General features: G+C 32.3%; 2 protein-coding genes and 1 non-coding gene across 3 annotated transcripts; 1 reads left to right on the top strand and 2 right to left on the bottom strand.

Moving 5' to 3' along the window:
* The first annotated feature begins 341 nt into the window (after positions 1-341).
* Positions 342-825, top strand: LOC111395242 (histone H4). The gene has a single exon (XM_023021248.1). It carries the CDS (start codon positions 381-383, stop codon positions 690-692), a length of 312 nt encoding a protein of 103 aa, XP_022877016.1. The 5' UTR covers positions 342-380; the 3' UTR covers positions 693-825.
* Positions 826-5,141: 4,316 nt separating this feature from the next.
* Positions 5,142-5,214, bottom strand: TRNAA-AGC. Its single transcript has one exon. It is a non-coding gene; the product is annotated as a tRNA-Ala (tRNA).
* Positions 5,215-5,793: 579 nt separating this feature from the next.
* LOC111398303 (selT-like protein) lies at positions 5,794-10,069 on the bottom strand. Its single transcript, XM_023025225.1, has 4 exons — positions 9,772-10,069; positions 9,593-9,657; positions 8,423-8,741; positions 5,794-6,126 (listed from the first exon to the last, which is right to left on the bottom strand). The coding sequence occupies exons 1-4, from the start codon at positions 9,967-9,969 to the stop codon at positions 6,016-6,018; spliced, it is 693 nt and encodes a 230-aa protein (XP_022880993.1). The 5' UTR covers positions 9,970-10,069; the 3' UTR covers positions 5,794-6,015.
* Positions 10,070-16,607: the final 6,538 nt, after the last annotated feature.

The following is a 16,607-nucleotide window of genomic DNA, read 5'->3' as shown; positions in this document are numbered from 1 at the left end:
ACTTTTAAAATTTGTTAAAAAAATCAATTTTAGCTAAATTATAGCGGTTATCAACGATACAACACAATCTTTAGAAACTCGGAATGGCGGAAACTGCAATATTAAGCGCGAACTTTTAAAATTGAAACAAATGGATCTGGCACATGATCCGCATTAACCGTAAACATCAGATAGTACACCGTCGATTCATTTCTTATCAATGGTTTAAAATTACCTAAACAAACTTAACGCGGATGACAATCTTATACCGTCGATTAACAATTCAAATCCAACAGCTGTCCAACATTTTTACTCCCGGTTCCCCAAATATATATATGTGAACTCACTACCCATCTTCAACCGTGCATACTTTCATCTCAAATTTTTACACAGAGAGAGAAATGTCAGGAAGAGGTAAGGGTGGCAAAGGTTTGGGAAAGGGCGGAGCAAAGCGCCACCGCAAGGTTCTGAGGGATAACATTCAGGGAATAACTAAGCCGGCAATTCGCCGCCTGGCTCGTAGAGGTGGAGTTAAGCGAATCAGTGGGCTAATTTATGAGGAGACGCGTGGCGTTCTAAAAATTTTCCTTGAAAATGTAATCCGCGATGCTGTAACCTACACTGAGCATGCCCGCCGCAAGACTGTTACCGCAATGGATGTTGTATATGCACTCAAAAGGCAGGGTCGAACCCTCTATGGATTTGGTGGTTAGATCTGTATCGTTTGGGATTTGAGTGTGGGATTTAGGTTAGTATTTCGTATTATGATTGTACTGCCATCCGTTTTAATTCTAAGAAATGGAATTGTAATTGTGCAATTGAAATTGAGCATTATTTTTTGGAATTTTCAGTGTTTGGCCTTTTAGATTAAAATTACTATTTAAATTTTTTTTATATAATGTATCTTCTTTTAAACAACTCAAAATTCTTTATTTATTATTTCAATTTAAGTAGAAAATTGACCCATGAGTCATTTAATTTGATTCATCATTAAATAGTGTTATTTGACCCATTGAAGTTTAAACCTCAACTTAAATCTTTGACCCATTGAAGTTTCAACCTCAACTTAAATAACACTAATTTCTTTATTTGTATTATAATTTGAATAAAATGTGTTCGTAACGGCGCCAGCTCAAGCTTAACACAAAAGTTTTGATGTATGGTGTATATAGTTGTATCTATTTTGCTAGAATCAGTCTATGTGTATAGGAAAAAAATTTAAAGTATTCCAACTTACACATAAAAATGAGGTGGGTGATTTATTTTAGGGAAAATTGTAGCAGCGATATTAAACTTTTCGTTTATTAATAGACTTTGTTCAAACTTTTATTTTGTGTCAGCGAAGGTTCTAAACCTTTTATAAATATGCAGTTGAAGTCTAGATAGATAGAATTTATTCATTTCATCGTTAGTTGACCAAATAATTGACTTTGATTTCAATTTTGACCATATTAGTAAGGGCAAAATATTAACTTGCATATTATTCTATTAATTAAATAAGTTAAATAGATAAATCATAAATAAAAAAAAATGAAAGAAAGAAAATGTGGTCATCATCTTCTTATTGCAACAGGCCATTGTTAGTGGTGCCATTCGCCATCCACTGGCCACCACCATTCCCCACTCCAACCTTCTTTTTCCAACTCAACACTACACCCCCACTCTCGCTTTCACCTTCACTTCCATTCCACCCAAAAGCTCGATTCTTATTCAATTTTCCCTTTTATTTATTCTGATTTTTTCCTTTTTAATCCAAATCTTTTGCCGTACATGGTAAGAGATTAACTGATAGATCTTCATTTTTGGTTGGATTTTGATAAATTTGAACAATAGGTTCTTGTTGGGCTTCAAATCTTGAGAATAAGTTGTTATTAAAATGGTATAAAATTTGGCACATTTGGTCTTTTTGTTATAATGCCAAAAGTGGGTTGGTGGCGTCGAGATTCGAGATTCAGGTGAGGAGTAATGTCAGAAGTGGGTTGGTGGTAAAGTCATGCGGAAGTTGTCGGTGGTTTGGATAACAAGTTCATTTCCGGGACGATAGGGTAGGGTGGGGTGGGGTGGTTGAAGAAGATAAAACCTTTTTTTAATTTTTTTTCTTAGATTTTTTATTTTTTGATTTTTTAATATGGTAATTATCAAGTTATTATTTTATCCTTTTCAATTTAGTCAAAATAAGTCAACATTTACTTTTCTTAGTCAATTAACGGTCAAATGGATGGTTTCCATCCATCTGGACTTTGGCTGCATATTTATGAAAGGTTTGGAACCTTTGTTAGCACAAAATGAAGGTTTGGACAAAGTTTGTCAATAAACGAAAGATTTGGTACTTTAGTTACAATTTTCCATTTATTTTATGTAATAAAATATTTACATGGGACTCATCCTTGAGGGCCTTGTGGAACTTTTATAATTTTATTTCTTGTACACAGGAAATAATACATTTTGCTAAAAGTGGCAACCATATCAAACTATTGTTTAAAAATTCAAATGGCTATTACGTTTTGAACAATATTTTTCATCGATTATTTAAATTTACTCCATTTGACTCAATTATATAGGCTTGTTTCATTTTTCACACGAATTAAGAATTTTTCTTTAGCCCTTGTTTGGTTTCTATTCTTTTCAAATTTTAATGGTTGAACTAGTATTTTTTTAAAGAAATATGTGGTTGAAAAAGAATGAAAAGTTCTTAATTTGCGTATAATATTATTTTATGAAAAATTGTGTGGCTAATAATAAGAGACAGTGTGTGAGAACGGGGCCAAATGGGACCTTAATGTCATTGGAAAATTAATTTTTGCCAAGATCCTTTCGAGTTTACCCCTATTTAATTTTTAATATGTAATAGTAAATTATTATTGGAACGTAAAAAATTTGAATGATTTAATTTGAAAAAAAAGAAATGAGAGTTGTTTCATGTTTTCAATAAGTGAAAATGTGTGTATTTGGATAATTTCAAAAAGTTGGCATATTAAGTGGGAAAAATTGAATAAAAGAATGTTAGTAAATGAACAAAATAAAATATTTTAAATTAAGAAACAGACCCATATATTTGGGATAAAAGAAAAAGGAAACTTAGCTTATATAATTGGACCAGAGGGAGTAAATATTTTTGGGATAGCAATTAAATTTATTAAATCGTTATTTCATTGGTCAATAAGTTTTAAAAAAGTTGAATGCTTTCAAATCATAGCCCTAGTTTGAGCCATACGTTCATTGATCATTAAACTTAAAAAAATAAAAAATGAAATTGGATGGTATCCAAACTTATCAAATTGTTATTTTCATTGGTTATTAAATTTTAAAAGTTTTTCGGATGATCTTCGAACTTATCAAATAAGGCCCTGTTTGATTGGTTGTGTTTTTCCATGGAAAAAGGATTTTGATTCCCATTTTCCAACTTTTGCATGTTTGATTTCCTACATTTTCTAAAGAAAACATTTTCTTGGGTTGGAATTGATGCTCATCATTTCTTGGTTTTTGAGGAAAATGAATTCATTTTTCAGGTTGATGTAATTTTTTTATTATTTTTATCATTATTATTATTTTTACAATGGAATCAAATTCTATGAACAATTGTAAAAGAAGATATCCCTTAAATTGACAATTTACATGTAAAACAAAACTAAACGAATACTAAAAAACACTTAGAATGTGTTTGATTGACATGAAAAATATTACCTAGAAAAGAAAATGTTTTCCATCTTTTGTGGAAAATAAAAATCACATTTACCCAAGGAAAATATTTTTCTTAAAAACAAGGAAAATTAGGCATATTTTCAAAAGTTGGAAAATGTTTTCCATGAAAAAAATAGCAATCAAACACTCCAAGTGAAAATTTGGATGGAAAACTGATATTTTCCATGGAAAATAAATGTAATCAAACACACCCTTAGGGTGTGTTTGATTACATTTATTTTTATGAAATTTCTACTTGAGGTGTTTGATTACTATTTTTTTCCATAGAAACACATTTTCTAATTTCTGAAAATATGTCTAATTTTCCTTGTTTTTAAGAAAAACATTTTTCTTGGGTGGGGGTGATTTTTATTTTTCACAAAAGAAGGAAAATATTTTCATTTCTAGGTAATATTTTTCATGTCAATCAAATGCACTCTTATTTCAACATTTTTCACATGAAAAATTATATCATTCAAATACGATAATTTACAATTTTCAGGAAAAGATTTCTAGTCAATTTAATTTCCTGAAATTCGTTTTCATTCCATTCAAATTCCATCTTTGCAATCAAACGGACCCTAATTGTCTTATATATCAATTAATAATTCAATGATAGAAATTTTGGTGGACATGTGACACGACAAATGAAGATGCTTATGTGATACAAAATTATCGTTAGTTGACAACAAATTAGCTAAAAAATGCGAATAATGAAAGAAGTAATAAAAAGATTGCAGATAAATTAAAGAAAAAGTAAATGTTAAAATTTAATCGTGTTTTTTATAAGCACTTTTATCAGATGGACGCTCATATTTGTTTGTACGAGTATATGCCCTTTAGATATTAGATACAATGCATATTTATTAGTTGAGTAATACTGTTAACGACGATTGATCAGCAATTTATACGACATCGAAGTCACTACAATCTAACAGTGATCTTATTGGCACATATACTGACGAATAGCATATCATTATTTCAGTATTTTCGAGAACTATGAAGTCTTGAAATTGCAGAGTTGAAATAAAGGGATAGAAAAAAGACACTGGCAGGCAGCTTCTCAAAACCTTGTGTAAAATGCTGGCCATCATTAGTTTCTTGAGATAAGCAGTGTCTATGGATGCATTTTATTGTAGTCACATAACCTATTCTACTATATAAGAAAGAATAATGCCAGGTCTATCAATACCCAACATTAGCTTATATAACACTTAGGTCACTCAAACATTATCAAATAAAGTTATAATGTATTTCTATGCATTGGACAAAGTTGGTCTGAATAGCATTTTTTTCTATTTAAAAAAATAAAAATAAAAAAAGGATGTCGATCGAGAGGATTATGTGAAATTTATATATTAATAACTGCAAAAAGATAAAATAGAAAAATTTAGTCAACGTGATGGGCCGCATGGAGAAGAAAATTTCAGAGGCCCAACTTTCCCGATGCCAGCATGAACAGAAAATAGAAACCCAAATTGTGGAGATGCGGGGTATCGATCCCCGTACCTCTCGCATGCTAAGCGAGCGCTTTACCATCTGAGCTACATCCCCATGCCCAAGTTGGCATCGGTAAAATTCCATTATTTGAGATTTTATCTACGGGTTGAATATTCTATCAAATAAAAATAATTCATAATCATCCGGTTAGAAAATTCTATTTAAATTAGTGCATATCTTGAATTTTTTTTTATTGACTTCTTTCAAAAGAGGTAAGATCCGGTGAATCGGAAACAATTAATTAAAAAACTTTTTTTCCAATGTTGACTGTCTGACTGGGATTCCTATTCATATTTAACCCAATTAGAATCGTAGGATTATAAATTGATTAATTTTTTTTTTTGGTGCTGTATAAATTTTATTTGTGGCTCATATTTGTGATATAAAAATATTATTGCTTCCCTTAATTAGTCCAATTAAATTATTCATGTCCATATATATTCTTAACACACTAGCGAAAATTAAATCAACTTAATTCAGCTTGATGGACTTGTAAGCCGAAAATTAAACATTGGATAAGTTTCGAGTTTAATCTGGTAATTTAAACATGTTCTTTTTTTTACCCAAAAAATATTAATAACACATCACAAAAACATATAAATTAATATCCAATAAGTAAACAAAAACGTGTAATAGTTCAATTTAAGCATGGTAGTACTTTAGTGCCCTCATGAAAAGAATTCACAAAGCCAGCATCAATTATATAGGAATGAAGTTCAGCTGCTATTATAATTTATTTTTCTAGAAACTGTATTTTAAGTAGGTTAAAATAAAATCACAGCACTGCATTGAAAAGTAAAACTAAAACTAGAAATCCAAGAAACATACTCCTACTTAACTATTACACCCTTCCTTTCAGGACCAGTATTCACCATCTATCACTCTTGAATTAGCAACCCTTCTCCCAACAAGGTCCTTCAACTCGATTTCCCCGGGGAATCTGTTCTCCTTGAGTTTAGAGAACACCTGCACCAAACAAAGATAGCGTTACAGATATATTAGGGCAAAAATTGAAATAACGTGCTATAAACTAAACTTGGTAAGAAAAGCAAATAGACTTTCACATCTTTCCCCTACTATTTTCCACGAGCATACTGGTTTCAAGCCAATCCTCTTCGTGAACATAAACGTGTTGGACACGTGAATATATCAAACCGTAAGGATTCAGGATCAGCAATAATGAATTTCTTAAATACATCGATACACACAGCAATGATTATGTAGGCATATAGGCGAGGGGATTGGATTGGATAGGATTGAATGGCAATGCAATGCAGCTATTTTATGTACAAGCAAGATTAAGATATAAGTGGCCCCTCATGGGGTGGCTGAGTTGATGGAGTAGGTGAGCGCAGAAGTTTTTGGTCACGAGTTTGATTCCCCCTACCAATACTTTTTCAGTCAAGCTTGTCGCACCGCACCGAACTTGTCTAGTGCGGTTTACCTAGCTGGCGTGGTTTGCAGACTATTGCGTCAGCCCGAGGGTTTACCCAGTACGCATCCGAAGGGTAGCGGCTATGGGTTCCCCGTCATTAAAAAATAAAAAAAAAAAGATTAAGATATAAGTGCACCAACCCCCTAAAGAGAAAAGTAAATCCACTTAATAGTAGTTACACACCAGGCTTCATGGTTGCCATTTTCCAAGGATTAAAATAGAGAGCACCTCACACGAAGGTATATGCGAATATGTCAGTAATGGGCTCATAAAGACCTCAGTGTATAATTGTCCAAAGATAAAAAACCACACTTGCCATCAAGTTGTCTATAAATATCTAGGTTGTGGACTGACAAGCCCCCAGTATAAACTCTTGTATTCCGATCATGAAGCTGAAACATGTTAAATGGATAGAGGGCCTAATATCTTCGTAGTTGTAAAAAAAGATTAAATTTAGATCATGTCAACATTTCTCAAACTTTTCCTTTTCCTTCATGCTACCTTTTTAACATCAGTTTCAGCTACTCATATCATCAGCTAACATCTCACTCCTTCCATGTTAAGTAAAAACATGCAGAAGGATGCCTACTATATATCTTAAAAGAGAACTAGTTAATAATTACAGTTGTGCTATATGTACATCACTACTTACAGATTTGTTTACTAGCAAATGATGTCGTGAGATTTGATTTGGTCAAAATCTTATCAACCAAATAAAAAGAAAAACTTCTCCACTTTTTTTTACATCTCATCAATCTATAAAAGATGAATAATTCTATTCATAGTGGGTGACTATAGCAATCGTCCTACGTGGAATCCTATGTATCATGATTTTAATAATTAAAAATATAAATGGGTTTCCATATTAATAATGAAACAATTACAAGTCGGATGCCACGTAGGGCGACTACTGTAGTTATCGACTACAAATAGTACTACTCGTAAAGGATTATGTTAGTAGTGATTTACCACAAGTATTTTCCAAATAACTATAACGATACAATACAATAGAGATCAGCTTAGTTGATACACCTGATTTTAGTTGTTTTCCAAGTCAATTCTCATGAACTGGTAGTGCACTAAATCGTTGTAGTGTAAGAAGCTGAAAATCGTGCAATCTTACTCTTCACAACTGACTTTAGGGCACTAAAAAGATACAGGTAAAAGTACTTCCAGTGCTTTACGTGAGAAGTGCATGCTAGTAAAAGTAACTCAAATTAGAAAAGGCCAGAAATTACATAATGTTGCTTCATAATTTATTTATTTTTCCAATTATTGGGACAGAAAAAAATTAACCAGAAAAAGCACCATTCCAATCACAGAGAACAAAGTTACACACATTTAAGTCCCTGACCGATCAGAAGAATCATGCTGAACCATAAATGATGGAATAGTTTGCGGTTACAAGTTTAGCATACCATGATCGGATAAATAAGGTGTAAACATAATACCATCCCCAGTAAGATAATATGTACAGAAAGTCTAAAATCTAAAACATAGCTAGGATTAATGGAGCAAAACAGAGGCTATTGTATGCTTGAACACCAGAATTATAGTTCAATCTTAATTAAGGATATCCATCAAATAATTATATTCTATCCTTTCTGCCACCAGTACACTATTCTTCCCTTGAACTCAATTTCCAACTTACACAAATGACAAGCAAAATGGCAAAGCAACAACTGTTAATACAGTTTCCCAGTAAATAACACATTTCCAGAGTAAAAAATCAGTGCGGATATGGAGAAATATATTAGCAAAAACAAAAAATAAGAAAAGATCAAATGAGTCAAAAGATGTTATTTCTGAAAGAGAAATGAACATTACCAATTCATCATTACAGTATACTTCAAAAGCCCCAGAACTCTGCAGAAAGGATTGAACGAAATTTCCAAGTAGCCAAGTGCTTGCCATACTTCCAAATTTATTTGCACGCAGAGAATAGTACCAGGAAGGTGGCACAGCAAAGCCCAACCTTGGAAAAATTTGTTCACCGGCCACTATAATACCAATCATTCCAAATTGAACAATTGGTACCAGTTTGCTTAACAAACGTTTTGGAAGTGGAGGAGGGTAATTTGCAAGAATGACATTGATGCCAGGATACTGAGTTTCTAACATATTCTTCATCGTCACTGCAGTTCCTCTGCCAAAATCAAAATGGTATAAATGTACCAAATACAAATAAAAAGACAAATAAAAGCTACACTGTAGAAACTTCTGATATGCTTAAATTCTAATTTTTATTTTTATTGTTGTTGTTGTTGTTATTGTTATTATTTGTAATCTCAGTCTTGTTTTCTTGCCCTCATTTTCCCTGTCTTGCCCTTTGCATTAAGTCTCAATTCTGATCTATGCACAAGTCTCAATTCTGATCCACAAAAAGTTGTTAATGAAACCAATAACTTGCTCCAAAATAATTATTGATCTATGCCAAAAATTCCACATTTTTTCCCCTTCCATTTTGTCCTAGAGCAAACTTTTTACTTTCGAGCCGAAAACAGTTTTGTTACCAATAATATGCTCAAAAAGACCTAGATGCAACTCACTCAAAGTAGGGTGACCCCATTCCATTTAACCCTGTACGACTACTATCGAGAACTTATTATTTACCATATTGGTCTATTTTATATCCGTTTGCAAGTTAAACTTTAGATTTTATTAATTTGTTTTACGATAAATTGTGAAGATGAATTACAGTTTATTACAAGCATTTGTTTGTATGCTTTTTTTCTTTTCTTTTTTTTTTCTTCCGTATCCAGCCAGCAACAGTTGATAGGGAAATCAATAAATGCTCAAAGATACCTCTCAATCAATAACCATAAACTCCATCTTATATAATTAAATGAGTCGAAAATCAAGATTTATATAAAACTAAGATAAGTGCTAATCCAATCAACGCACAGGACTAGGAAAGAAAGTCGAGAAAAAATAGAAATTGACAAAAAATAAATATAATATGAAACAACGCCGATGAGAAAGATACAGTCATAATACCTATAAGAACAAGAGGAACAGAAGTCAATTTTGACAGTATTTCCAATGCCAATCCCACTAGCTTTCTGCAAAAACACATATATTAATAAAAATAAACAAAAAGGAAAATAGGGTTTTGATTCTTGTAAATCTAGTAGCAGGTAAGAATTGATTTTATTCTAATTGAAGCATCTTCTGACCTGAGACGGGAACTCGAGGGACGACTGTTGTTGCTGTTGTTGGATCAGTGGCGGGGAATTTGACTGGTGGTGGTGATGGTGATGGTGGTGAAGGGGGGTGGTGGCGGGTTTAGCAGGCGGCGGAGAAAAGAGGCTGACGATGTCCGAGCAGAAGAGGAAGAGGGGTAGCCCCACCAATAGCAACTGTGCACGATCCATCAGATCCTCGGAGCCCTGTAGAAAACTGCAGAGAGAGAGAGAGAGAGACGAATCGGAGATATTTTTCCCGGATATATGCAAGGTCTTCACTCTTTAGGACTGCGAGGTGGTGTTCTCTCCAGTAGCGATCGTAGAGTCGCATTTCAAATAGTTGAAAAAGCCACGATTATCAACAAAAAACGTAAAAAACCAAACTTCATATTCTCCCAATCTTCTACTTCGCCTTTATTATGAATTCCCTACATTATCCAATTCAACCTCAGCTATGAATACTTCCAACTTTTTCCTCGACTTTAATCACGAATCAATGAACTCGGATGATTGCGCGCTAATATCATATTCATTGAATGTCACTAATTTATCTGGCTATGTTTTGATTTGTTTCTCCATTTCTACACGCTCCTTTTTTTTTAGTTGTTTACTCGGATTGTCTATGGAGATCACTTTAGCCAATTGACCAATTTCATTTTCCAAAATTTTGATATATACATGTTAGTCCTATGCATGAATGAAATGTAGTGTATGCTAGTCTCATTAAAGCTTTCTATTGAGTGTTGTTAGGATCATTCGAATTTCAGCCAAGTTACACGTATAGAAAATAAATGTACAGAATACACATATGCAGGAGTGGGCGAGTTAATTTTTGAAATATTTTAATTCACATGAGGTCTGCCCTCATGTGAGTGTCTGTAAGCCTTCTGTAGCTTATTTTTCTGTAAGCCTTTGCATGGCGATGTAATCCTTATAATCATGTTATATTAATCAATTTTCACATATGGATCATCGTGTAAAGATTTTTATTTTTTTATTTTTTTATTTTTTATCTGGTATTTGGAATTCCGATAATCCCATTAATGGCCGGTTATACTCGTCAACTTTGGTAAGTGCATTATATTTCTTCATTTTAAAGTGGTGAGTGGCAAAGAACCCCCCCCCTTAAAAAATTTTTTTTGGACCTGGGGGGGGGGGGGCACACCCCCCCCCCCCCCCCCGCGCCCAAAAGTCATGTAGCCTTCATAAATTTTGGGATCTCACATCTCAATTTGTTGCTGGCCTTTTGCTTATTAGAATTCTCTGTCAATAAAATAAAGAAAGTAAGTAGCTCAGCAGGAAAAATAGCAAGAATAATAAATAAAAATTCAAATTGACGATAGAGATAACTAAATAACTATAGTTACTGATAATGATGTTAAAAACTTGTTTTGTTAAAATCCTGCAAGTGTGCTATATCATAGTAATGAGAATGAGTAAGTTATCTTTCTCACAAGGTTACGAGTATTTAATTTAGTTTTAATTAACCTAACTTTGATCGAATAGTAAGATTTTGGAAGAATTTATATATTAACAACCTAAAATCTATAATTAATCTAACTAATTAACCAATGACTTATGGGAAGCGTTATGAGATTCAAGTAGTTGTACAAACACTGAGACTTAGCCCCCGTTAAAACTCTTTAATTTAATTTAATTTTTCCCTTTCCTACTTTCAATCACATAATCTTCAATAAAATAATATTACACTCAAATCTAAAACTTTTCAACCACACAATCTTCAAAAAAATATTATTCCTCCCATTATAAATTCAAATAATGGAAGCCAAACAGGGGCTTAGAATCCCCCTGCATTCATCCAAATAAGACCAATTTTATTATTTGACAACACTTATTTGGATATGAAGATCAATGTTTCTAATTTGTTTACTAATCTCTCATGTGATTACCCTCCTATATTTATACGAAGTATACAAACATGCATCGATGCATTAAATCACAAGAACATTTAAAATGATATATAAAGTATAAAGATATATTTCTATCTTCTATCGAACTTCACAATAATCGTTAGTCCGTGCCAAATTTATATTCCTTCTCTCAAATATCAATATAAATCATAAGACAATTCATATTCCTTCTCTCAAATATCAATATAAATCATAAGAAAATTCAATTTATAATAAGGGCACTTAAGATTTATAATATCTCACCTCACCGTGTCACCTTCCGTCAGTGCAATTTGCGGAGGTCGATCTTTGTACTAGCTCCAAGCGAGAATAAGAGCATCCTTTGCCTTGGATGATTATTGTCCATTGAATCCTCCAAAAACTTTTCTTTAGTTGTTTGATGAAAGTATGTAGTAAATAGGCCTCAATATTATGTAAAAAATCGTGCCCTAATTGCTTTTCATAAAAAGATTGTTTTAAAATAAGAAAGAGATTCGGGAAGCTCGGATTTCACCATTGGGCTGAGATCGCATGGAACGGCCAGTTTACTTTTTGCTTCTGCATGTATAGCCCTTGTGGCAGTAGGAGCTTTTACCTTGCGATTGCAAGGCACAAGTTCTCTTCATTGTTCATTTTTGGTCCCTGACTTCTCCTATTGGATCGGATTGAGTTCGTTTCTAATTGCATATTTGGTCCTTCATCTTCTAATTTTCATATTTTAATCCTAATTCCAAAATTATTAATAATTATCCGATGCAATTTTTAAAAGTTTATAATTTAATCCTCAAACTTTTCAATTGTTGAATTTAACTCCCAAAATCTGTGAATTTCTTTTGAACGCTATATTAGTTCTTCTATTTGATCATGGGCACTCCGATTAATCTTTAATTTTCTCCGAATCAATCCCAATTAAGGTCCAAAATGCTCTTTTCACGCCAATTATATCCAAGTTTGGATTTTACTAATTACATTTAACATAATTAAACTTAATAGGTTAATATCTACTCAACTAGCAATAACATAAGCAAGTATAGAAGTTCAAATATGTACATAATGTGCACTTATCACTCAACAAATACCTCTTGAGTTCGATCAACAATTCAACAAATGTATGGTTCTTTCACTAGTGATGAATTGCTTTTAAATAATATGAGGTGAAAGAGGTGGTTTATTTTTATTTTTTATTTTTTTATTTTACGGGATGAGTTCCAATTAAAAGCAATTTTCTCATAGTCAAATCTAAGACTTTTTGTACCACTCAAACCTCCGCGTTCCAATATAAATACAAACTCTTTGCATCAAAAGAAAATGGACCTAATAAACCCCTCATCCCCTTAAAGCATTTCAATTTTCTTATCCATGTGCAAAGGTATTTATTAATAGATTTTTATTTTCAAATTGTAACGTTATAAAAGTACCTATCCTAATATTCTTCTAATTAAAATTCTTGAAAACTTTGATTATTGAGATATATATCCAATGTCAAGACTTAATAGTCCGTCACATCCGAGAATATCTTTAATCGTGGTGTAAAATAGATCTAAATTGTGATTTGCATATTTGAAGTGGTCAAAAATCTCTTCAATTGAGAGGTATAAAGAAAATGCAAATTAAATTTTTCAACAAAAAGGGAAAAAAAAAAAAAGGTGAATTCATATCTTTTTTTACATTCACAAGAGGCAAAAAGTGAACTTATACCTCACATTGGAACAAACTTCGAATTTGCATCTGTTGTGATGTAAATAAGTATGCAAAAGTAATTTTAAAGATACCAATTTACACTCAATTTTACACCACCATTAAAGATGCTCTGATTATGTGAAACACAACCCTTGCATAGGTTCATTCAAATCAAATTGATCCATTCCAGAAAGAGGTCTAACATAGTTTGCAGTTACAATTTAGCATTAACTTGAATGATATATTTCTACTTAAGATGTTGTCAAAGGGGTTTAATAACCAATTAATAGCAAATGCTTTTCTTAGTGCGGATTCTATTTAGAGAAGTTTGTAAATTGATCTATTTATAAGTATTGCTTTTACTGCTATTGTCTTTTTAGACAATTCAATTTATAATAAGGGCACTTAAGATTTATAATATCTCACCTCACCGTGTCACCTTCCGTCAGTGCAATTTGCGGAGGTCGATCTTTGTACTAGCTCCAAGCGAGAATAAGAGCATCCTTTGCCTTGGATGATTATTGTCCATTGAATCCTCCAAAAACTTTTCTTTAGTTGTTTGATGAAAGTATGTAGTAAATAGGCCTCAATATTATGTAAAAAATCGTGCCCTAATTGCTTTTCATAAAAAGATTGTTTTAAAATAAGAAAGAGATTCGGGAAGCTCGGATTTCACCATTGGGCTGAGATCGCATGGAACGGCCAGTTTACTTTTTGCTTCTGCATGTATAGCCCTTGTGGCAGTAGGAGCTTTTACCTTGCGATTGCAAGGCACAAGTTCTCTTCATTGTTCATTTTTGGTCCCTGACTTCTCCTATTGGATCGGATTGAGTTCGTTTCTAATTGCATATTTGGTCCTTCATCTTCTAATTTTCATATTTTAATCCTAATTCCAAAATTATTAATAATTATCCGATGCAATTTTTAAAAGTTTATAATTTAATCCTCAAACTTTTCAATTGTTGAATTTAACTCCCAAAATCTGTGAATTTCTTTTGAACGCTATATTAGTTCTTCTATTTGATCATGGGCACTCCGATTAATCTTTAATTTTCTCCGAATCAATCCCAATTAAGGTCCAAAATGCTCATTTCACGCCAATTATATCCAAGTTTGGATTTTACTAATTACATTTAACATAATTAAACTTAATAGGTTAATATCTACTCAACTAGCAATAACATAAGCAAGTATAGAAGTTCAAATATGTACATAATGTGCACTTATCACTCAACAAATACCTCTTGAGTTCGATCAACAATTCAACAAATGTATGGTTCTTTCACTAGTGATGAATTGCTTTTAAATAATATGAGGTGAAAGAGGTGGTTTATTTTTATTTTTTATTTTTTTATTTTACGGGATGAGTTCCAATTAAAAGCAATTTTCTCATAGTCAAATCTAAGACTTTTTGTACCACTCAAACCTCCGCGTTCCAATATAAATACAAACTCTTTGCATCAAAAGAAAATGGACCTAATAAACCCCTCATCCCCTTAAAGCATTTCAATTTTCTTATCCATGTGCAAAGGTATTTATTAATAGATTTTTATTTTCAAATTGTAACGTTATAAAAGTACCTATCCTAATATTCTTCTAATTAAAATTCTTGAAAACTTTGATTATTGAGATATATATCCAATGTCAAGACTTAATAGTCCGTCACATCCGAGAATATCTTTAATCGTGGTGTAAAATAGATCTAAATTGTGATTTGCATATTTGAAGTGGTCAAAAATCTCTTCAATTGAGAGGTATAAAGAAAATGCAAATTAAATTTTTCAACAAAAAGGGAAAAAAAAAAAAAGGTGAATTCATATCTTTTTTTACATTCACAAGAGGCAAAAAGTGAACTTATACCTCACATTGGAACAAACTTCGAATTTGCATCTGTTGTGATGTAAATAAGTATGCAAAAGTAATTTTAAAGATACCAATTTACACTCAATTTTACACCACCATTAAAGATGCTCTGATTATGTGAAACACAACCCTTGCATAGGTTCATTCAAATCAAATTGATCCATTCCAGAAAGAGGTCTAACATAGTTTGCAGTTACAATTTAGCATTAACTTGAATGATATATTTCTACTTAAGATGTTGTCAAAGGGGTTTAATAACCAATTAATAGCAAATGCTTTTCTTAGTGCGGATTCTATTTAGAGAAGTTTGTAAATTGATCTATTTATAAGTATTGCTTTTACTGCTATTGTCTTTTTAGAGATTACTGCCTGCACTTTGTCCAAAACCTGTAATTCACAATACTGATGAAATTTACCCTATATTATTCATAATCAAGTTTAGAAATCCACCTCAAATCCTATTTGTTGGACTCACATTCATTTTCAAGTTTGCTCATATATTAAATTTTTAAATACGAACTAGGTTTTTCATAACCTTACATTGACGCCTATAGTTCTCAATCATCAGTGACTTTCCCAAATTTGGCCTTTTCAATTTTAGAAAATTCTACTTGTACATAATTATTGCGCATAATGGTGTTCATAATGTGATGTGGCAATTATCCGATTGTTGATGTGCAAGTGTGATATTTGAATTAAAGGTTGAATCCAGTATCACGTGTAATTATGGACACTATTATGTAAACAATTATGTACATATAGCACTTCCGTTCAATTTTTGTATAAGCGAGCCTTTGTTTATCCATAATTTTACTCGTTACTACCAATTCACAATCTATAATAGGGTAAATAGCACCGACGGTTCCAAGTTATGAAGATGAGATTCTAATTTTTTTATTTTTAGCACCTGGGATCCTAGACTTTTCAAACGTCCTTGCTTGAAGGTCCTTTTCAGATGGAATTGATCAATTTGACCATTAAACGGTAAACTTTTGAGTTAACCCCACCAATGTAATTTTGGTTAGATTTAAAAAAAAAAAAAAACAATGAATAAAAAAGTACAAAGGAAATTTTTTTTAGACACTCCCAACCACCCCCTTGCACCCACCACGTCCCTCTCTCGGATTTCGAAATGGGAAAGCCGGAGGATTTTGGTAAATAGGAATTCCTCTTGTGGGCCTCAAGAAATCGTACTCTGGGCTTAGCACTTAAATATTTCCGGTGGTGGTGGACGCGTTCAACACACGTTTTGAATCATGCAATTGAATTGAGGATTCGACCGTTGAATAATAGTCTAATTGTGCATATTGATGACAATGTATTTAATAATATTGCAATCAATGTAACAGTATGAAAACTTGTGGGCAAAGTTTG

The sequence above is a fragment of the Olea europaea genome, chromosome 1, assembly GCF_002742605.1.
Source record: "Olea europaea var. sylvestris chromosome 1, O_europaea_v1, whole genome shotgun sequence".
Lineage (NCBI taxonomy): Eukaryota > Viridiplantae > Streptophyta > Magnoliopsida > Lamiales > Oleaceae > Olea > Olea europaea.
Note: the sequence above shows the minus strand (reverse complement) of the source record. Positions and strands in the feature narration are given on the sequence as shown.